This window comes from Molothrus ater, chromosome 2 (genome assembly GCF_012460135.2).
Source record: "Molothrus ater isolate BHLD 08-10-18 breed brown headed cowbird chromosome 2, BPBGC_Mater_1.1, whole genome shotgun sequence".
NCBI classification, from domain to species: domain Eukaryota; kingdom Metazoa; phylum Chordata; class Aves; order Passeriformes; family Icteridae; genus Molothrus; species Molothrus ater.
Genome location: NC_050479.2, coordinates 98,218,312 through 98,241,364, shown reverse-complemented (window position 1 = coordinate 98,241,364; position 23,053 = coordinate 98,218,312). Strand labels below are relative to the sequence as shown.

General features: G+C 39.8%; 1 protein-coding gene across 2 annotated transcripts in view; it reads right to left on the bottom strand.

Annotated features, from left to right (window-relative positions):
• CBLB (Cbl proto-oncogene B) overlaps positions 1–12,594 on the bottom strand; it is a 129,035-nt gene extending 116,441 nt beyond the window's left edge. Inside the window, exons 1-3 of one of the 2 annotated variants that reach the window (XM_036389484.2) lie at positions 12,496–12,594; positions 11,440–11,598; positions 1,502–1,752 (exon numbers count right to left, since the gene is read on the bottom strand). In XM_036389484.2, coding sequence (XP_036245377.1) covers positions 1,502–1,752; positions 11,440–11,586 — 398 coding nt within the window. In that variant the 5' untranslated portion in view covers positions 11,587–11,598; positions 12,496–12,594. The remainder of the gene's footprint in view (positions 1–1,501; positions 1,753–11,439; positions 11,599–12,495) is intronic. The other variant, XM_036389493.1, reaches the window with a different exon arrangement.
• Between the last annotated feature and the right edge of the window lie 10,459 nt (positions 12,595–23,053).

The window sequence follows — 23,053 nt, the reverse complement described above, 5'->3', positions numbered from 1 at the left end:
CAACACTCAAATTTGCTTTAATTTTTGCTAACTTTAAGCAAACCTGTAACTAGATTAAGGTTTCATACAACACAGGTAAGTCAATAAAACCCGCTTATATAATCAAACTACTTCTGTCAAATTTCCCTTGTCATAACAAGTTCATATTTCCTTTGAAGCACAATGACTTCTGTCATTCTTCATACACCAAATGGGATACCTAAAATAGGCAGCAATAGGCTCAGTGATAAACAAATCTTTCAAGAGTTCTGGTAAGAATGCATCTACAGTGAAAACATGGCTTTACACACCTACAAATTCAAACACAAAAAAACATTCAATCATCAAAATCTTTATTGATCACTAAAATACCTTAAATAGTGTATTTTGCTCCTCTTGGAGCATTTTTGCTAAGTATATTCACACCTGGACAGTTCTGATGTTACAAAAAAAGTCCTTAGGTGTCAAGCAAATTTCAGACACCCTACCAAGCCCAAAAGACTACCACAGTAGACTGAGTAGCTATAATCATTGCCAAAGATCTGGAAGGAACATATGGACAATTCAAACATAACAGCAGTGACATTTACAAGAATGTAGACATTTCACTACTTCTACCAACAATTTCACCAGCTGTAAAACTACACTGTCACCATGCCTGCCTCAGAGCTCAAGTGCAGACAGACAGAAGAGCAGGAATTCAATCCTCCATTCACTTGTAATCTCATTCCCCACCATCTCCTTTAAAAAGGGGAGACTTCAGAAAGAGCAATGTCTCCTTCATTTGCATAGATTTACAGTAATACCACACAAGGCAAAGACTAATGGCCACAACAGCGTTGTATCCCTCTCTTCCCAAAACAAGATTGCAGATCTTGCACGGAATTTCCTGAGATACTAATTTTTAAAATATTAGGCAATCAAATCAAATATTAAACACTTTTTCAGTTACCACCAAGAGTGCAGATAAAATGGACAAATTCCTTTTATTAAAACTGAACCATTGCAAATCAAGAATCCATTAGATTTCTGAAAAGGTTTCACAGCATGAAACTAACATTATCATTACCTCACCATAAAATCACATAATATCTGAAAAAAGTGAATATTGTTTTGCTTCATTCCATCACTTGTGAAAACTCTAAGTCAATATTCTTCATGGCTCCCAAAGTTTAAGGATCTAGGGTAGGGAGGGAGGTCATGCTCAATCCAAGTCACCAGTCACTCTCTCTACCACAGGAAAAACTACATACTGTAAGCCCTGTGAATAAGTAATTACAATGAAATGAATGTTTTATGAAGGAAATGCACTTGGTTTTAAGGTCACAAAGCAACAGATTAGAGCATACAGTGAAACAAATCCAGCAAATTACTGATTGAACTGCAGGGTCAATGAATCCAAGCAATAAATATTTCTGCTCTTTGAATAATTAAAAATGTCAAAACACAATGGCTGCAGACAACAGTGTTAAGAATGCTCACAGACCAAATGATCTACTTCACATTTAAGTATTTAACTTACCTGTCCTGTGACTGCTCTTCATACATTCTTTCCTTTCCTTCTTTAAAGAGTCTTATGGCCCGTTTGGATTTTTTCATAAGGCTGTCAATGTAGATTTTAAAATACTCGTTCTCGCTGAGTTGTGCAAGTTTCTGGCTGTCATCATATTTGCTCAGTATAAGTCGCAAATGTTGGTAAGTATCAGGTAGAATGTCAAGTATGTAAGGTGGGCTGTTTTTGAGTTGAAGCTTTGGGTTTTGACACAATCTTACCTATAAGCAAAAAAAAGAGGATGTAAAAGACAAGAAAACCATTGAGACAAAAACTGATCTGATATTTTCCAATTTATCAGGTATAACATACTTCTCTAGCCTCCAGTCCCAAAGAATTAAACCCTACTTCATTCATATTCTGTGAAATTCCAACATAGTCTCTGTCGTGGTTTGAAATTTTGCCTCTCTAATGTCAAAAGAGGCAAAATTTTACTTAATCTTGTCACATCTATAAAAAGCAAACAAGCTTACCTACATGTTTAGTGAGTTTGCCCTGAAAGTATGTCTTTTCCTGTCTAATATATGCTAAGGAGCATATCAAAACACAGCATGCAAAAATGCCAAGAGCAGTACTTTCAAACAGATCTGTTTTCTGCAGGTTAACTTAGCTACAGGTGTTTAAGTATCTACTAAGAACTGACATAAATTACTTTGTCATCTACTGGCTCTCTTTATCCAACAATATAGCCTCTGAGACCCTAGGGAAATTTAATTTTGAAAGCTCTGCACATAAGAAAATGGTCTGAACTGTGGTAGTGCTTCAGAAGTTATTACCTACAACAGACAGACTTTGGGTCACTCAAAAACAGATATTGTAAACCAGAAAACAAAATTATTATAAAGTCATTGTTTTCCAGCTCCTGGCTGGAACAGAAATTCAGCGCTTTGCTTTTGACTGGGTGAGGAGGTGCCCACCACAGCTTCTTTCTCATTCCCCTACCCACAACGAAAGACTCATATGTCAAGACAAGGAGAGGGAGAGATCATTCACCAAACACTGTCACATGTACTTAATATTAAGATACTTAGCCTTGACTCGGGGAACTTAATTCATTTGATTAATAAAACCAAACCTTAAAAACACATTCCACCCACCACTCCCTCCTTCTGGGACCTAATTTTATGTTCCACTCTACCTCCTCCCCCACAGTAGTACAGTGAACGGGGGCTGTGGTCAGTTCATCACTCCTTCTCTCTGCCACTCCTCCCTCCTCAGTGGGGGAACTCCTCACACTCTTCCCTTGCCCCAGACAGGGGTCCCTCCCACAGGAGACAGTCATCTTTGAACTTCGCCAGCATGAGTCCTCCTCACAGACCAGTTCTTCACAAACTCTTCTAGAACATATCCAGTTCTTCACAAACTCCTCTAGAACATATCCCCTCCATAGGGTGTAGTCCTTCAGGAACAGACTGCTCCAGCATGGGTCCTCTGCAGGGACACAAATTCTGCCAGGAAACCTGCTACAATGTGGGCTCTCCTCTCCATGGGACCACAGGTCCTGCCAGGAGCCTGTTCTAGCACAGGTTCCTTAGGGCATCACAGCCCACATCAGCCTGCTGTGTCATGGGGTCCTCCATGGCTTACAGTGAATGTTGGCTCCACTGTGGACCTGCACGGCCACCACCATGGGCTGAGGGGGAATCTCTGCTCCAGCACCCAAAACACCTCCCCCCCTCCTTCACTGAGCTGCATGGCTGCAGAGGTGTTTCTCTCACATATTCTCACTCCCCTCTTCCCTGGTTGCAACTTCCTTCTGCACAGAAGCTTTTCTCCCCCTTCTTTAAGACATTACCCCAGAAGCACCACTGTTGCCAATGGCCATCAGCAGATCCATCTTGGAGCTGGCTGCTCTACTGGACAGGAGGGAATCTTCTGGCAGTGCCTCAGCAAAACTATCCCTGTAGTGCCTTCACTACTAAAACTTTGCCACTTAAACCAAACAGAAGAAAACATCTCAATGGACTTGGAATCATTGTGATCCCAAATGGCACAAATAGTAATAAAATATATATTACTCAAAGAATAAGTTTAGGCTAATAGAATTCCTTTATTTGAATCTAGTTCCACTGGAAATGTTACTGGAAGAGAAAGGTACTCTTTGTTTCCTACACATCCTTAACATAACAAGATTAGAATTGTTTCTGAGCTATCTACATTTTCTGATAGTTTGTTCTGTAATGCTCTGTTCTAGAAGAAAAAGAGACTAAAACTAACAGGTAGTTTTTGACTGCTGATACACTGAGCTACTCAAGCTCAGCTAAAGCATTGCATAGGGATACAATCTAGATGACAATCTACATGTGTGTGCAGCTGTACATATGCAAATACTTATGAAGAAATTAAGACCATGTGGTATAAAAGTTTTATAGGGATCATTTGGAGATTGCCACATTATATATTACTGACTTTGACATTCTTTTGAGGTAACTAATGAGGCAATAAAAACATCTTAATACTGCTGAAAGGAGATTCCTATTCCTACTAATCTATCAACTTAGAAAAAATGCATCCTTGAGCTTTTCTGGGAGAGAGGGGAACAAACCTGTATCCTGTAACACTCAACCTCTCTACTCAGAGCCCTATCACTATTGCTGACCTCTCCAGTAATTTCTACATCTACACCATTAAGAAATTCACTGCATTAAGACTGCTGCCACTACCAGACCTTCATGCACCCCAAACAGCAAAGCAAACAGGTAATAGTGTCTGAAACATACAGTGCAAGAACACAACCAGGCAATTAGACTGAGGTAACAGGCAGTCATAGTTAGAAAAGTAGAGATAGAGTGGACAAAAGTCAAGCACTTGAAGTTTTTAAAAAGCTTAGCACCATTTGAAACAGTATTTAATACATAACATTTGCAATAGCTCTCCTCATTTCACTGATTGTTATTTTAGTAATTTCTATTATTCTTTCAACTTTTAGACCAAGAAATACATGAGAAAGCTTTCTGACATGTTGTAGAACATCCTTATCCCAGAGAAATTTACATCTCAGTAGGGGAAGAAAAAAAGGAAGCAGGCATATATGAATACATGAGCTGTTCAATATGCTGAAGAATGGTTCAGAGACTGAACACCAGCAGTTTGGTATTTCTAGACATAAACTGCAAAGTTCCACAGCAAGCTCTCAAATAATTTAATGGCTTACAAAGGAACTCCTTAAAGTTGAGAATGCACTGGAAGAAACAGAAAAAAACCTAAAGCATATTTGATCATCTCTTGACCAGTAATGAAGTCTGAAACTGCAATCCACAACTGCAAGAGCTTTGAAACTGAAAATAACTTGTTTCTATTTTATGTGATATAGATAAGGTCATCATGATTTAAAAAAGGGACAACAGGGCCCCAGTTTTGGGTTAGAAGATGTCTAAAGCAGTATTTTCAAAGAATAAAGATTGGCTATGATAGCATTCTTGCAAGATCAGAAAAGGACTGAAGTTAGGCTGACAGGTAGAATTCTCTATGGAGATGTCAGAAACATGGGCAAAGAATCTTACATGTGTAGCTAGACCTGAAAATCATCCATGCAGAGACATCCAGGAATTTCTTTTAGCAGAAGCGTAAGAAGAACTGGAATCCCAAATACAGAAGTGAAACTCTTTATGAAAACCAGATTCTTTTTTCCTCTGAACTTTGAGTTCATTGTGATTTCTGGTTTAGTGAAAACTTGAAACTAGACTGACATTTTTCACAAGACCAACTACAGGTGACACAAATCTATCACTGATCAAGCCTTACAACTCTCTGAAGTAACAAGCACAAGGGAAAAAAACATCTGAAAGATCAAAATGTTTATTCAGAGAAAAAAGTCAGCAATGAGAGCAGACCACAAGCAGAGAAGGCTGCAATCATTCTGAATTACGTGTTTACCCTAACTTAAATCTCATGAACAAAGAATTAATTACCTTTCTGAAGCCTATCTTTTTGATCAGATGTGCCAACAAGCAGAATATAAGTGATTTCATATATATTAGAAACACCATTAAAATATTTAAACAAGAAAAAGCAATTTGCTTATGCTGGTTGCTGTATTTTCAACAGTCAGCCCATTCAGGTATAAAAAAAGAATATCCAGTTATAAGGAAGAACTATATTATCTTCCAGAGCTTCTTGAAAGTTTTCTTCAGTCTCACATCATTACATACAAGATAGTTTACAAGGCTACACTTTCTGCTGAATTTGGAGAGATAAATACAGCACAGTACCAGAACCTTCCATTTTAGAACAAGCTTTTAAGTAAAGCACACAAAAATTCTTCAACACCATTAGCTTTATGCATTATAATTGAAAAAAAATACTAATAGTAATGTTCAAATTAGAGATCCACTGAAGTGGTATAAGGTTTCCTCACTTTACAGAGCATACAAGGCTTCAAAGGAAGTAAGTCTGTAAGGAGATGGTTGGTAAACCATATGGTTTCCAGTCAGGATGTCCTGACACATACCACAGCAGTTCACAATTAAAAGTAAGCAGTAAGAAAAGACACCTGCTGACGCAAAGGATTTGCCAAGAGCTTTCTTCAAAAGAAAACAGAACTCAAAACAAACAAACACAAAAAAAACCCCAACACCGCTAAAATAAAGAAATCTACATTGCACTCTACAAGGCAACTCTCACCAACACATTAGGAGCGGACATGAATCATATCACTGTGTGATTTTTGTATTGTTATGACTGGAAGTAAGCATGTATATATTTAGCAAGCACTCAGTGGTAAAAAATGAAAGGCAGTAAGCAAGTTAGTAAAAAATATCTCTCATTGAGGCAAACTGAGACAAAATTAAGCTCCTTTCAGTAGCTCACACTCAGGGAAAATCCAAGTACTTAATCCAGAACCACAGAAACAATAAGATTGCAACTCTGTGAAAACTGAGGCATTACCTTAATCTACCAGAAACTGATTTTGAAACAGTTAACTCTGGAACTTCCAGACAATTTACCTCTAGTTCCTTTACAGAAAAATATTAACCCCCTCTCCCCTTCTCGCCCACCCCTAACCAAAATATATGCCACTACTCAAAACTTGAAGATATTTGTCTTACATTATAAGGCATTTTTTCATAGCATCATCGGAGATGAGAGTAATGGAGGCCGATTGTACACAGACAATAATTTCTTGCTAAAAACTATGTTCTATTTGATCAGAATTTATTTAAAGCAAAGTTGAAATCCCCTGACTCATTTGACAAAAGGACCCTTGTTCAAGCAAAGGACAGCAGCCTTAACACAATCTGTTTAAACACCTAAGGCTAGTCAAAGACAATACAAGGAAAGTAACTCAGCTAAAACAGAGTAAGTATCTAATGACTAGGACATCCGCTAAACACTGTTTTCAGCTGCAGTGAATGGGTCAGAACAATTGGAGCATCAATGCTCACACACTTCCAAAACTACACTTCCAAACTGGCCAACTGAACAAGCTCTTCTGCCATGCTGCACAAAACAGTCAAAGAATTAGAAAACACCTTGACACACCACAGACAGCATAAAGGTAGCTCTGCAGTTAAGATACCATAACAATTCTCCAGCAATCCACAACATCCAATGCAACAACAATGAATTCTGAAAAACTTAATCAGGAGGGGCTAATAAGGAAAATGGTCCAAGTTTGAACATTATGCTTCTTTGACACAGATTTCTTCCTGCCTGAAGTTACCGTAACTGCAATGCATTTCATTTTCCATAGGAAAAAAAGCTCTCGTCAGAATATATGTAGAGGTGACCCAAGCACCAATCCTTTTTCCTGAGAATACAGTAAGTGTTTGTTTAACAGCTACCACACTGCAACTGACCCATATGTTTCCATAGTGGAAGAATAAACAATAAGAATGCTGATGCCACAGACACACAAGGAGAGTTGACTTTGGAGGGTAATTTTACTTCTTTCCAATTAGAAAGAGAGAAGCTTCTGTTTCTGTTTCTCTGTTTAATTTTGTATTCCTTTTCCATAAGCAGCATACACAGGACAGAAGATTTCCTACCACCTTTGACCATAGAATCAATTACATGAAGTTTTGCAAAGGATAACCAATGCACTCAGTTTCAACTACCATGCTCTGTATACTCAGATGCTGACAGATGTTAATTTAAAGAAAACCACAATACTAAGCTGCAGAGGTAACACAGCTTTTACTCACTAAGTCAATAGTATAAGCTTTGGAGAAGCACTCTAGTTTGCTCTTAAATAATTACTAAATAGCAAATCAATGCCATCAGCATTTATACAGTCAGAGTCAAGCAACTGGTGGGCCGTGACAGTGCACCCAAATAGTTTAGTCAATATTGTTAATCTTCATAGTAGAAAATTTAATTATTTTCAGGCCCAATGCATAGGAGGAATGAAAAGTGATTAAAAGTTGATGAAATACACCTGTTTTTAAAAAAAAAATCCTGTTCAGAAATTATCATGATATTACCAGCTTTAATCCCACAGGAATGAAGTGTGAAAAAAAATAGTACTGACTACTCTAAATAGACCAAGCAGTAAACAGACCTAACTACTCCAATGCTTACATAGAAGTAATTCTCTCCCAAAGCTGGTCTCAACATACCATTATTCTCTAATAGTAATACATGGCTAGGGTCTAGGTTTTAAAAGCCGTCAGGTTTACAAACTCAGAAAAACAAAAGCTCATGTAATTTATGCACAGTTTAAAGGAAAATCTGAGTTATTTGTTAACAACATTCATTTTTTATTTATTTACAGGATAAAACATACATGGTGTTTTAAAAACAGTAATTTGCTTCCTGCAAGTCCAGAGATATATGGTCAACTTTCTTATACAATGCAAGCATTGAAAAGCAAGGCTAGCCTTCTAAACCATAAAAGAAATATTATCTTTAGCACTGCACAGAAATTGAAGTATTCTTGGTTCTTAATGATAAAGCTATTGCTTACCCATGAAAAAAGCAGTAGAGAAACTTGACATTGATGCTTAATATTGTTTTCCTTTCAATAATGCAGGTAATACTGTAAATTTACATAAGACATACCAATAAACCACAAAAAGTATAGATCCCGGTGTATGAAGTATAAAAAGGAAATATATATGGACAGATAGCAATTTACATTCATTGATTATCTACATGCAGATTATGTTTTTCATTCCCTGCAAGAATGTTTGCTTATAGTAACTTTTACAAACAAGGTTCTAAGCAGGAGCATTATTCAAACATTCTATCCCGCTAAAGAACTCTTTTTCAAAATCCATTATATCTTCACACTGATAATAAAAGTTTAAAGAGAAAGCACCCAAACAGAACTGCAATATTCTGCCTATTCCAACCTAAAGTATCAGCCCATGGAAAATTGACATTATCATGAAATCTGGACAATTTGAAAGCAGGACACATAACCAATTCTACACAAAAAAGTTTACATGGTGTCTAGGTAGCCAGAATTTTTGCATATACCACAAAACTACTCTCACTGTACAGTTCTCATAGGGTAGGAATGTTTTGTTAATCCCTTATTGTTGAAAACAAGTAATTAATACAGAAAATCTCATCTGCCAGACATCAAAATTACAGAAAGAAATGAAGGAAAGGTAGAATATAGCAATTTTAAAAAAGAAAAAAATGCAAACCAGAAATTATTGACCTCTAACACTAGTTTTTAAGGTTGCTCTTTTTTCAGTGTTTGGTCAAGATAAAAGCTTTGCTTTGTTTCCATTATTCATTTTCTTAACATCATTATATTGGGGGAAAACTTCGGCTACCTTACTACAGCCATAAGATGATTATCATAGCTACTATAGTTAAAGAATAAACAAGCATAATAACTGTTATTACAACAAGTAAAATAGGCCTCCAAGCCACAACCTTACTATGGATAGCACCCTACTGACTTGGCAGAACTTCTGCCTTTGCTAGGTATTAATTTGATCAGTCACCCACCACAGAAATCAGTCATAGGACACACACTCCAGAAATTGGATTTAAAACAACAGTTGACTGAGCAGGTTTCTATTTCTGATTTTAATCCCTTGGTTTGATCTAGATGGAGGAAAAAATGACCTTCCTGTGCCTGCTGCCACACAAGGCTATGAGATTTAAATCTGTTTGCCAGCATATTAAATTTGCTCAAACACATCCTTTCAGTACAAGTACCAAATGCTAAAATCACAACCAACAAGCTTGAGCATTCTCACACTATGACATCATCCCGTCTGGTATACTTTAATACAATTTGGAAATAAAATTTGATTAACTGAGAGCAGCTTAAAGAGGATACATTAAAGATCCAAATTGAGGACACTTATACAGTAAAATGAAAAAGGAAGCACAGTGCCCAGCCCTTCCAGTGTCTTCTACCAAACAGGCCTTCCTGGCTATTCTGATGTGCTGTGACAAATACAGTTATCATGTATTGGATGAGTGAAAGCAATCCAGAAGTCCAAGCAATGGAATAAAGACTTTCTGGTAATTGTGATTTTACAAATAAATTAGGGTATAACCTTACTATATCTGTAAAGATCTGTAAATGGCCTGACACAGAGAAATCAGAGCTCTGCATTCCCCACGTGGTTTGAACAACAAACCAGATTCCTAGTTCCCAAGCTGAAAACTTCCTCCTACTGAAAAGAGTACCTACTTTCGAGTATTTATACTTGCCGTCCTTAACACAAGAGAACTCACTGTTAATAGCATCCTGACCATTGACAGGAAAATTACAACAAAGTCTTTGTGATAATAACCATTTTTATGGTTTTTATTAAACCTGGAGTTTTTATTAAACCTGGAGTTTCAGTTTATAATCGCTGCCCACAAACACCGTGGAAATACAGATATTATTCTTGTAGCATCAATAAAGAGCCTACAAGAACTTTAAAAAATACTTAAACACTTGTAAAGGCATACTACATTAGTCTCCACCCTGCCAGTATAACTAATTATAAATGTCAAGAAATGTTGAACATCTTATTTCACAAGAGCCACAGGGAAAGCAAAGAGTTGCACTAAATCACAGAGAATCAGAGTTAAAAAGTGGTAACTGTATCACCATACAGACCCAAGGCCAACAGGTAGCAATCCTCACTGCTCAGCAGTTCCAAGAGGAAGCTTTCAAGTATCACCCAGCGTACAAAGCAGAGTGCCTGCGTCTCCTGAACAGCCAGCCATGTTACAATCAAACTCTTCCTACCACTGGTAAAGCACTCTCGTAGATAATCTATTATGATACAAGCTGTCATTTCAAAGAATACTAAACAAAATGTATCAGGTTAGTGAGGAGAAACATAAGAGCTAAAGTCTATCCCCCCACTTCCTGAAAAATGAGTTTCAGAACAGTATATTTCTAGTTTCAAAATTAATAGTAGATGTACTTATAAGTCATTAAAATGCACAACACATACTTAAAAAGTTAGGCATGCCATACTAATCTGTTTACTAAACTGACAAGAGTGACATCCCCCAGTCCCCACGCACATTCCTAAAAGCACAAACACATCTATGTTGCCATCACCAACATATCTCACAGGACAATTAGCTTAACTGAAGTTTAATATTTCAGAGGTCTTGTTTGCAGACTAACAGTGTGACACAACATGAAACGCACAGAATATGTGATTACAAGTCTAAGTTAAGCAGCTTTTGGTTAGGACAGCTCTTCAACTTTGAGTCATTTTAAAGGATCTGAAAATAACAATAGCCTAAGGCAAACACACACATTTGTTTTCCTTCCACAAACCAAGATTTAAAAAAAACATAGCCAGAGGCCACTGGAAAAAAAAAAAAAAAAGACAAATGATACTTAAATAACCTAAAACATAAGTCCCCTTACTCCCCGAGGCACATGCAGCACAGCACTCAAAGCTGCAGGAAGAAGCTGTTTGCCCCTGTGTACCTATTTAAATAGCCCCACTCTTCGTTCTGTGTATACACGGACGCACAGAGACACCCACCACTTTGTCCATAAGTTTCCAGGTCTTCTCCACAGTCCTGCGGTCAGCAGCTGCCTGTTTGGGGGGGCCCACAGCATCCTGAATGGCATCGATGAAGCCCAGGATCCGTCCCTTGCGCGGGTTCCGGCCGTTGAGGGAATTGGCCATCTGGGAGCCAAGCTGGCCGCAACGACAGAGAAACACAGGCTCACAAGGTGCTCCGAAAACATCTTGTCATAGAGCCCGCCGCAGCCTGCGAGGCAACGCTTCCTTCTTCACGGGCAGGAAAGGGCAAGATCAGGGCATGTTTAGGAACAAGCTTAACTTTTCATGACAAACAGCGTAAACCCACCTGGCCCGGGTTTACGTTGGCAGAAGCGATCCCGGATTTATTGTCAACACCGACAGTCGGGAGGGGGGGAAGACACCCGCGCCCGGCTCCGCGCCGCGCCCCTGCCCGTCCCTGCGCCCCGGCCGCGGGCACATGCCCGGCACGGCACAACAAAAGAGGCCGCGGCGGAGCGGGGGCAGGAGCGGGAGGAGGGAGCAGAGGAAGGCAGCGCGGGCAGCAGGCAGGCACCGCAGGGCAGGCGGGGGCAGCGGCGCGCACACGGACCCGGCTCCCGGCACACGCAGGGACCGGCACCGCACGGCCGGGTGCCAAGGGCGAGAGCCGGGGCGGCGGCAGGGAGGTGGTTCCTCGACCCCCGCGGCGGAGCGGAGCGCAGGAGAAGCGTCTCTCCGGACGAGGTTCTCCTCCCTCCGGCCGCGGCAGCTTCAGTGCCGCGGGAGGCAGGCGGAGCGCATCCCGCCCCGCCGCCCGCGCCCGTCCCGCTCCGCTCCGCGCCGGCCGCCCCGCAGGACTCTGCCCCGTGCGGCTGCTGCTGGCGGTGGGCGAGTGAGCGCTACCTCAGGGGGAAGCGTGGAGAACTCCTGCCCTACCGCCCGCATCGCCCTCCCGTACCCCAGCCCAGCCCGCCCGGCGGGTGGGTGGGAATGTGCGCGCGTGTGTAGAGAGTCCTATAGGCACATGCAAAAGAGACAGAGAGAGAGAGAAAGAGAGAGATGCACACGCACAGGTCTGTCTGCGGCACCGCTCGCAGCCCCCGGCAGGCTGTGGTCTCCCCGCACTCCTAGGAAGTGAGGCTGGCTCCCCGGCGGCGGCGGCGGCCCCGCTCCTTCAGCCGCGCCCGCCCCCTCCCCGCGGCGCGCTGGCGGCCGCTCCTCTCCTCGGAACATGCCCACCCCCGGGACAACACTGCGTGCGCGCCTGCGCGCCGCGCCGCCAGCGCGGCCCTCGGCCCGGGGGCGGGACCGCTGCTACACAACAGCCAATCGCAAGGGCAGATCTCCTTGATTGACTCTGCATCTAGCAAATGGGCGTGGGTGCAGGCACGGGGCGGGGCAGCGGCCGGGAGCGGGCTCGGGATGGGGAGGGGGCGGGAAGCAGTGGCCGGCAGGGGAGGGAGCGGTAGCGGAGCTGGCCGGGATCGGGCTGAGCGAGGGGGCCTCTGGTGCCACCTGGTCCCGCCGGCTGACGGGCAGCCTGAGGCCTCTGGGGTCGTGGCGGCCGGGTGGGGATTGCCTTCGTGGGGACGCAGACATTGTCCCTGTCGGTCAATGTGCGGTCTCCATGGGCAGCGTGTCCCTCCCTCCCTGGTGAGGCCGTGGGACCCCGGCGTGCTGAGCGTGCTGACAACTGCTAGATCTGCCGCCTTTTGGAGCGCGCTGCCTTGGCGCTTCCCCTTCGCGCTTTTGGGAGTTCGCTGGGGTTTTTTTGTGGCCACAGAGAACAAGAAATTTTCTTCCTTCTGTCTGGTTTCTTTTCTTGTTTTGTTGCTTTTTTTTTTTTTTTTTTTGAGAGTGAGGGAGTTTTGCTGTTAAGCAAGTGCTGAGATTTCCATATTTTCATGCCTGGGAATGGGCTGGAGAGTTCCAACCAAAAGGTGGTGAGGGAAAAATGTAAGCACTTTCTGGTTTAAAAAGCCCTTTTAGATGCCATTATTTTGATAAGAGCACTTCCCCTGGGGATATGGTAAATAAAAGTCAACTGATAGAATGCTGCAAAGAGTGAGGCTTACCTGCATAGGATGCAAGACACTTGACTTCAGATCCTTTTGAAGATAGTCCAGGGAGCAATTATATTTTGCAAGGGTTAATCTTCTAATGAGCTGAAGTAAAAGGAAACAAAAATGTAACACTTAGCAAATTGTATTAGAGGGGTATTTTTAAGTTTTGGTTTTCAAAGTATCTTCAAATTGTAGTAGTTTTCTTTCCAAAGATTTTCTTTTTTAATGGTTTGCTCTTTTTTTGGTTCTTTCCCTACTTTTTCTTGGATTTGACTTTTTTATTAAAGTAGGAGTCAGGAAAAACAGAAAAACTCGTAGAGTATTTCAGTGTCGCTTTTATTCATATTTTAATTTATAGGTATTTTTAGCGCAGGTATCTTCCTGTTGATTTAAAATGTGTCATGTTATTCTTTTGAACACATAAAACAATAAAATCCTATCAATAATATCTTCCTCAAAGGTTGTTCCTCTATAGCTTTTAAATATGAATTGGCAGTTACTTGCCTTAAGTGGGTTGGAAGCTTCTCATTTTATTGTAGTCTCTGTAAATTACCCTCTTCCCTGTGTTGGTTTAAAGCCTCTCTGGCTGATGTCCCTATCCCTTTTTTCTTTGGAGCTCAGCTTTCGTAAGATTAAGTTGACAGTGACTGCTTACTCTGTTGCTATCTCTCATTTGGTTGTGAAAAGAGCAGAGGAGCTGACGCTTTTTCAGAACGTGTAAAGTCCCTGGTTCCTGTTCTCGATTGCTTTGTTGTCATTGTTGTTATGTCATTCCCTTCATATCCCACACTCTGCCAAGAGCTGTGATCTGTGAGCTCTTGGTAGCCGTCTGGGGCTGAGTCATGGTATCTTGCAGTTCATCCGAGTGCAGGGCCAGCAGGAGCGAGCAGCTTGGTTCCTGCAGCCCTCTGCAGCCCTGCTGCATTGGTAAGGGAGTAGCCAGCTCCATGGGGAAAGTGAGTGGCTTTCAAGCAGTGTTGTCTCATTGCCTGTGCTGTACAGTAAGTACAGATGTTCTGGGAATTGCAGTCCTCGGAGGGTCATGTGAGTACATTGGAAGCAAGCCAGCTGGGAGAGCAGGTGGAAGGGATACCTATGGCTGCAGCTTCAAGGCTGTTAAAGATGGATCAGGATTCTGTGGGCTGTGCTGTGGAGGGACAAGAAGACACAGCACTGCTGATGTGGCTTCAAGCATACAGAGTGACAAGGCTGTTTGAGAGAATACAGCTGAGAGGTGAGGCTGGGAGGAGTGAAGCAAACAGCTGCTGTGTTTGAAGTTCAGGGCATGTCTTGTTAGCAGTTAGCACATAAAGACTGAGCTTGCCCGTGGGGTCTTTGGGGTCTATAAGGATTAAGGGTGGTGGCTGAAGGCACTGGCCACCTGGAATATTTTAATACAGGCCAGCAGCACTGTGTTAATGTCCAGGTATTCCTACTCCCCAGCTTCAGGCTCTCTGATAGGCTAAAATAGGAAGCTAACCTGCTATGTATAGATCCACTGAGAGACCACACGGTGTTTCAATGCAGAAACCTTGGTCAGGTACTTTAAATCTCCAGGAAAGAGCATCTTTCTGTTTGGGCTACATGTAAGGTACGTGCGTAAGTTTGGTGTCTAAGGTCCAAAACTTTGGTATATACAGTTAAAATGACTCCACAGATCTCTTTTATTTACAAGTTCTCCAACTGAATGTTGATTCTACTTGTTATTATACTGAAGAATGTTACAGTTTGGATCTGTGATTTAATCTCTCTATGAAAACACTACAGAATAAAGCACAGTACGTCTGAGGTGTCAGATTTTGAGATTCATATATTACATGAGACTGATCCTCAGCCTAATCAAGGTACTAATGAGTCATGTAATGATGACAACATTAGAATGTCATCCAGGATTTGGTAAAATTTTGTAGTGAAAATTGTGGAGTAAAGGTGATTGGGAGTCAGGATATGATGGAGGAATCAAGACAAGGTAAAAGAAGCCTTGAATTGAACTTTCTTAAGTCCTTCTTTGTAAAGTGGGGATTTTAGGTCCAAGCATTTTACTGAAAAGCAAAATCATGTGACTTCTTGAAAAACCCAGCTGCTTGGTAGGGAGAAAAAAGATATAAAAGATTAAGCTAACATTTGCATTTGTTCATTGTAGTATTTTCCTATCTGTTATCTGTTTTGGGTTTTGTTGGGTTTTTGTTTTTGTGGAAGTTTTTTTGGTTGTTTTTTTACTTTCTTGGTGTCTCTCATTCTTCTGGAGTTAGTAGACTGTCTTATGAATGAAACTTTATCTTGGTGCTCTTGAATGAATTCCATTCCATCAAAGAGCAATTGACAGACATTGGAAGCAAGAGAGATGTTTTGGTTTGGTTTTCTTTGTTCACCAGCTATTAAAATATTACTGATTTTCTGCAGTCAGTCAATGCATGTGGTTTGGGAGCTTTTGTCATTTGTGTGTTTGTTGCTGTGGTACAAGTGGTTTTGTACCCCAATATACTGAAACATAAAAGCAATGAGGAGACAGATGGAGGTTCTATTTATAGCAACATCAATAAGTTCATACAGTACATAATATGCTGAGTTAAGGGATATGGTAGCAATGCTTGTAAAGCTTAAGCCCTCCATTAAAAAAACTGAATGTGAAGTGACTTCTTGCTAATTGTAACACAATATCCTGGCTATCCCAGCATCCTTAAACTTCCAAATTTATCTCTTGGTGTTTACACTGAATATGTATGATGTGATGAAAAGGCAGCTGTTCATGGGGGTGTAGTGTCCTGTGGTGCAGGGTCAGGCAGTGGTTTAATGTCTAGGCTCTGACAAGGTCATCCTCTTCCCAGGATGTGCAGTGCCCCAGCAAAATGCAGCTGGTCCCTATGCAGCTTTCCCTATGCAAGGAAACTGAAGCTTCAAGGGCCACTGGAACATACTGGTATTTTGGTGCCTTACTTTTATCTGTTCTTAAAAACATCAAACAAACAAAACCAGCAAACAAGAAACCCCTGCACCACAACCCAAACAAACAAAACAACCAAAAAAGAGAAAATATAATTATTGTAACAACAGATAAGTTCCAGGACTATTTGCTTAAACACATTTTGGCTAGCCCATTCTAGATACATACAATATCTTATGCTACCCTTCTCTCCTGTATTCTGCATAATCACCTGTAACAGTTATTAAGAATATTAAAGTGGAGTAAATGCAAAATCGTTCCATGTTATTATTTTGCAGTGCCCTCAAGAATGCTAGGATATTTAGATCTAAAATCCAAAAAAGGGTTTATAAGCTGTAAACCAGCATCATGGATAATTTTTAAAATAGATTGCAATATACTTACCTGGGATTTATTGTAGCAAACCGCGAGACAGAAAGCAAAATGAATCACCTGTGACCCTCTTACTGATAATATAAGTTGGTATAATAATAATAGATGTTTTTCCTGCCTTAGCGGGTAAATACTTGGAGAAAGTTAGTGACGAGAGTGGCAGTTTGTTGTCAGATTATAATTAGTTAATTTGGCTACTATTATTTTTTGGCTATTTACTTATGTTTTTCATAGTCATCAAGTACTCAAGCTTGCTTTTTAAAAAGATTTGTTACTAGTTTCTAGAAGTGAAAATATGTTCTTTTCACACATGAAATGTGAATAGTGTAATAGTTTAACCCACTTTGTTGTTGAACTACTGCAAGAAAGAAAAAAAAAGGCTGCCTTTCCAAGTTCTGTACGCTGTAAAGTTCTGTCATTACTCTGGCAGGCCGTTGCAGTACAACTGATGATAATACAGTGTTGCTGTATTAGTTCCCCCTGCTGAGTAATTAAATCTTTTTTTTTATCCTTGATGTGGCAAGACCAGCTAAATTTAGCTCTGCCTGTACCTGTAAATAAAAAGGGCCAGGCACTGTTCTTGGGCCCTGAGGCCAGGTAGGTTGGCACAGGGGTGGTCGCCACCATCCTTCCTGAAATTACACCAGCCTCACCACCCCCTTAGACCCCCACATCCAAGGAGTGATCCCTCACCTGTGCTAACCCTGAACCTCCCTGCGATTTGTTTGGGAAAACAGCAGCTGACGTGGGCCAAAACTACTCAGCAGTATCTTAATAAGTACTGCCATACTTCATGCTGTGCCTAGATCATTGTGGCTGCAGTAACTAGACAGATATTGTTGGAGTTTGTATGCATATAAATATACACACATGCATATGCACAATGTAACAGGAGATGTTTCATCTTTGTTCATTTTGGTTGGGCTGCAAATAATGAACTTGTTTTCAACTGTCTTCTCGAGGAGTGAAGTCTTTAAAGGGCAAGAATTTAACTGACTGAGGCTCTTGTGCTCATGTTTTCAAATCTTTCCTTTACCCGAGGAGCAAATCTACTTATGTACTATATTGTTTCCCTTGCAAAATACAGCCCATCCATTTGCCTGACTACGAGTAATTAAAAATGTGTTCTTGTTTGCAGAATGAGTATGAAAACTAATTGTGGGGCCAGGCCTGTGTTTGTTTGCACACCTCACTAATGAGTTCGTTTGCTGTAAACTAGACAGCCCACTTCAAAACACATCTCCGCCTTAATATATTGTATTAAAAAAGTGTGTCAGCTCAATTTTAAAACAACCTACCCCTCAGGGAGTGTTCTTCTGTTTCTTTTCTGTTATTAATTGCATCCATCTGCCAGAGCAGGTGCGAAGGCTTTAACTAAGTCCTGTCATTTTAGTACTACTTCTTGAATTTGCTCCATCTGTGCAATAGCATAAAAAACAATGCCTATATCTATTTTTTCTTCTTTTTTTTTTTTTTTTTTATTATCCCCCTGTTCCTTCTGAGTGCCATGATCTTAGTTCTTCCCAATCTTGGTGTGATAAAACAATCTTTAACTCCAACATCCTTTTTGATGTCTTGCCAAAGTACAACTGGGTTTTCTTGCTTGACTTGATAATTAGGAGGTTTTCCATTCAAATAGCTCTTTTTTTGCCAAATTTTTTAAGATTTTCAGCTTGTGGTAAGAGGTTGTAAAATACTCCCATGGACTTTTCATTGCCATCTTTCTCTGGAGTAGGAGTTGCGCTTTGACGAGAAACAAGCCTGTGCCTATTCTGTGCTTCTGCAAGTCAGAATAAGCTCAGTTAGTGGAGATTTGAACTACATTACTAGTGGCTTTAATTGAAATAGTCAGGTGAGACACTGTCATAGAGGCTTTTCCTTCAGAAAACCATGTTTTCAGTTGAGTAAGATAGCATCTTAAATATGGGAGTTTTTCAGTGCTAGCGAATCATAGCTTAAGTGCGATGATTTATTTGCTTAAATTTCTTTTTATACATTGTCACTTCCAGTATTTTTGTTCATCCTTCTAAAACAAGACAACTTTTTGTACTATAATCTGTTTGACTCCTTGCCTGTGAATTTGTGGTGTATCTTGTGTTTCCTGTGTGCCTCAAGTTCTGCTGATATTTTGTTTGTGAGCAATGGCAGGAAACTTTTGTCTTTAGTAGAATAAACAAGTTGGGGTTTTTTTCCGTCTTCTTACTTACCTTAATTTAAAATAATTTTTTCCACACTGAAAAGTAAATCATGTATTTTGTAAGGCAAGTCACTGTTTTAATAGAACTGAGTAATTTTTGACCTTTTGTATGGGCTGTTTTGTAACACAAACTGCATTTGGTACTTCTGATAATTTGCTGCATACTTCAGAGCATTTGGTTATTCTCAGAGTGAGCTGATAAGATTTTTGCATCTCTCAAAATCTATCAAAAGATTGCTCACTCTTCAGAGTGCAATTGGTGACTATTTTTCTAATTCGTCACAAGACTTTTTCAAGACTTTTTTTTTTTTCCCTAAGAGGAAAAGGAAAACCAGTGAATCAGACTTCTGGGGAGAGCAATAAGTGATTTTTTCCTTTTGAAAAAATTTTATTGCATCAAGAAGTCATATTGTGAACAACAGTAAAAACTACATTGAAATGTGCTTTTGCATTATTCTATTAATTCTGTTATGTGCGAGAGTATAACATTTGTTTCCATTAAGTTTCAGATTAAGGCATGTTGTGTCCAAGGAAAAATAAAAAGGTCAAAGTAAAACTAATAATGAAGTGAAGCTTGAATTAACCTATTTGGTTGAATTTCTTTAATTTTCCTGTCAAGTTTCCAATGTATCAAGTTCTACATGGATGCCCGCATTGTTTAGACAGTCAGGAGTTGTCCAGCAGAACATTGTGACCCTTGTACCAAGCTGCACAAAAGTAGTTTTAATTACTAGGAATGTGATTTTATTTCAGTCTGGGTTTTGGTTTTTTTGCTCTGCAGATTTATTTCCCTGTGTTTCTGTTTTGTTCAGTTACCATTCACTTTCTGGTAAATGCAAAACCAGCTATACTGGCTTACAAGCCTGTTGTGCCAGTATTTTCCTCTTTCCTTTCTATTATTCTTGGCTTTTTAAAAGGGTCTGATATTTTACAGCTTTTCTTGAAATAGTGTAGTACTACAGGGGATAACAAAAAATGTCTTCTTATGTAGTTCAGTTCTTCTCAAACTCTTACTTCATCAGAACTGGTGATGAACACTCCAATACAATTTTTCTACATACCCACCAGTAATCCATGCTGCTCATAGGTTTTATCATGCTTTTCTGTGAATTAGCCAGACCATGTCACAGTCCTCACTTTTTAAGGAATGAAATATTTACGATTAAAGCCTTGTATCTCTCAACAGCTGTATAATTTTGGCACAGGTACAGTACATGGTTGGTACTCAGTCTGCAATATTAAGTGAAAATTTCTCTTCAGTTTTTCTATGTAGACATGACTAAAAGGCAATAATATTACCTATATTGTCCCTAGTTTTCGAGTTTGCCTTTTTTGGTGCCTTTCTCTTTGTGAAAAGAGAATATGAATGCTATTTTTCACAATAAATATTGTTAATATTCTTATATGTCAGCAGTGTGGACAATGTGTAATGTTTTACTCAGTCCTGGTTTGAAGGAATATCAGAAACTGAATTTTTAATATTTGGTGGTTTTGTCCAAAACTTGAAAAGAAAGTTTGGAGGAGGTAGGAAAGCCCTGTGTCTTGGAATTTTTTGCATGGGTTTTCTTTTTCCCTATAGGCAATGCATCCAGAATTTTGAGAGGAAAGTAGTGATCTGATTAAGTGTCTATTCATGAATCCTTGAAAAGGCAGGCTGATCTCATAAAAGTAGATATTTGATAATGGAAAATTTACTGAATGTGAAGGTTTCTCTTTTTGAAGGTGCATTGAGGTGCAGAGTTGCCTGCTAATTCTAAAACCCTTGAATACTTTCCTCTGCTTGTGCCTGGTTTTCTGAAGTTGGTTTTAACCAAATACTTCACTTTTCCATAGGTATATGCCTTGGGCTGTTTATTTTTCATGTGTAGCATATTTAAATATTGTCAAATTGAAGGAGAATAGTATGGATTCATTAACTCCTCAGTTCTTTGATGCTATATAAATTGGACTTCTTCTGTCAGAGCCTCAGCAAGACTGTGCCCACAGTTTGTGAGGATATGACATAATTGCCACTTTGCTGTCTGGCTTCACTGTCTAACATGACTGAAGAGAGTGTACAACTTCCAGGGAAAAAAGTCCATATGCTAGAAAGATTGGTTGAAGCTTGGCTCAGCACATCCAAAGACTCATCTTTTCATTCATCTTAAAAGTCGTCTTCTGAAGGAGATGAGTGCTGTAAAGCAGACAACCTAATGTATTCAGAGAGCTTTTTCCTTTTGGTGACAAACAGAAGTAATTTTGTGTCCTTTTTTGTACAATCTCAAAGCAACTTCTAGGGATGCGTGGGAATTCTTACTGCCTTTCTTCTTCATAACTCTGTGTCAGCTAGAGCAATGTAATGGCAGGAGTAATTCACTTTGCAGACCCTGAATAAAGGTACATTCTGCCACTCTTAAGCTCAAAGAGACCTCACTTGCAAGGCTTTTCAACCCAATTTCATAATCTTGCACAGCCCCATGACATAATAAAGTCTACAGTTCTGTGGAGTGTCTGTTCCTGTACTAGTGCAGTATCTCCTGCCCATGTGGAATAGCTACTTTAACTTACAGGCAATGAAATGATAGGTGGTTGTGACTTTTATAGAAACAGGCAGATCTGCACTTTTAAAAAGCAGAACATGGTAGGTACTGTGGTGTGTGTGACAGAGTGCATGCCAGTTCAAATATTTTAAAAATGTGGAACACTTTGTAAAAGGAAAAAATCATAATGTGCATCTCTCTCCTTTTTTTTTTCCTTTGGTCAAAGCTGAAAATATTTTCTCATGGACTTACTTCCTTTTACTCATTGGGCTTCTGTATTTTTTTTTCTTTCCATTTGGCTTAAAAAGAGTTAAAAAATTGCATTTTTTAACTCTTTTTAACCTGATTACTGAGCCACAAAGCCTGTGAATAGTATAGTTGACAGAGCCAAAAAGCAGAGATATAGCATATAACCTACTCAGAAATAAAATAATTTGGGCAGTAAATAAAACCTTTTAAATATCTTCAAAGAATGTAATGATTATATAAATGGAAAATGTGTTCAGTTGCAGGTCCTCTTGTGTTACTGTGTAAGGGCAGAACTAGCAGAAGGCTGTTATCTTCATGTGCAGTTCTATCAATGACCTCTGAAGGAGGAGGAAAGGAAACAAAGATGAGGTAAAATAATCAGAAAGCAATCAGAGAAAATATGCTGTAAGCAATAAGTTGAGATTGAAATCTGTTTAAAAATACAGGCTTTTGGCTGTAGTTAAATGCCTTGGTTTCACTGACATTATGCAAACATCACCCTGGGATTTTATATAAGGGCCTCTCGTGTGTTCATGATTTTGGAAGAGTTGAGAGTTCAGACTTGATGTTTAAATGAAATGCATTTGTTTATCACGCTTTTCAGAGTTTCTGAAACTTTCCTGGTAGGTACCACAGCTAAAACTAAGTGGTATTTACTAAGTGTTACTTTACAGAGATATTTATTTTTGTAAGAAAGAAACGTGTTCTTCACTGCCTGTGCAAGTAGCACTTGATCTATTCTCAATTACTTGCATAGCTTATCTGTCAGTCAGTTCAGCTTCTCTTACAAGATACTATACGTTGATGCCTATTCAAGCTTTCTGCATTTTTAATTTGAGTGGCTGCTCTGCTTGGCATTGCAGAAGTTGCAGCTTCCTTTGAAAGAATGCTCCTTTGCTGAAATAGTGAAACTTGACTGTATACTGGAAGGAGTGCCTGGGAAGAGAGTTTTGAGCTCAAAAACTTTGATATTCTTTGTGAATAATTGACTGTAATTCCTTCTTTCGCTGAGTGGAACACAAAAATGTCATGAGACTTGGTTTTGGTTTTTTTTTTAATTGGGCCTGCCAGCCAAAATTTAAAATATTAAAATACTCTCTATAAGCTGCTTATGAATAAAAAGTAGGATAAGAATTAGTCATAATTTTGGCATTGATGTAGAATCTAATCAATTAGCTGCAGCTACAGCTCTTCTGTGAAGTGATGTATCCACAAACAGTTATATGAAACCTTGTTTGGATCTCACTTGTGCAATTTTATTGTATTTTAGTGGGATTTTAATATA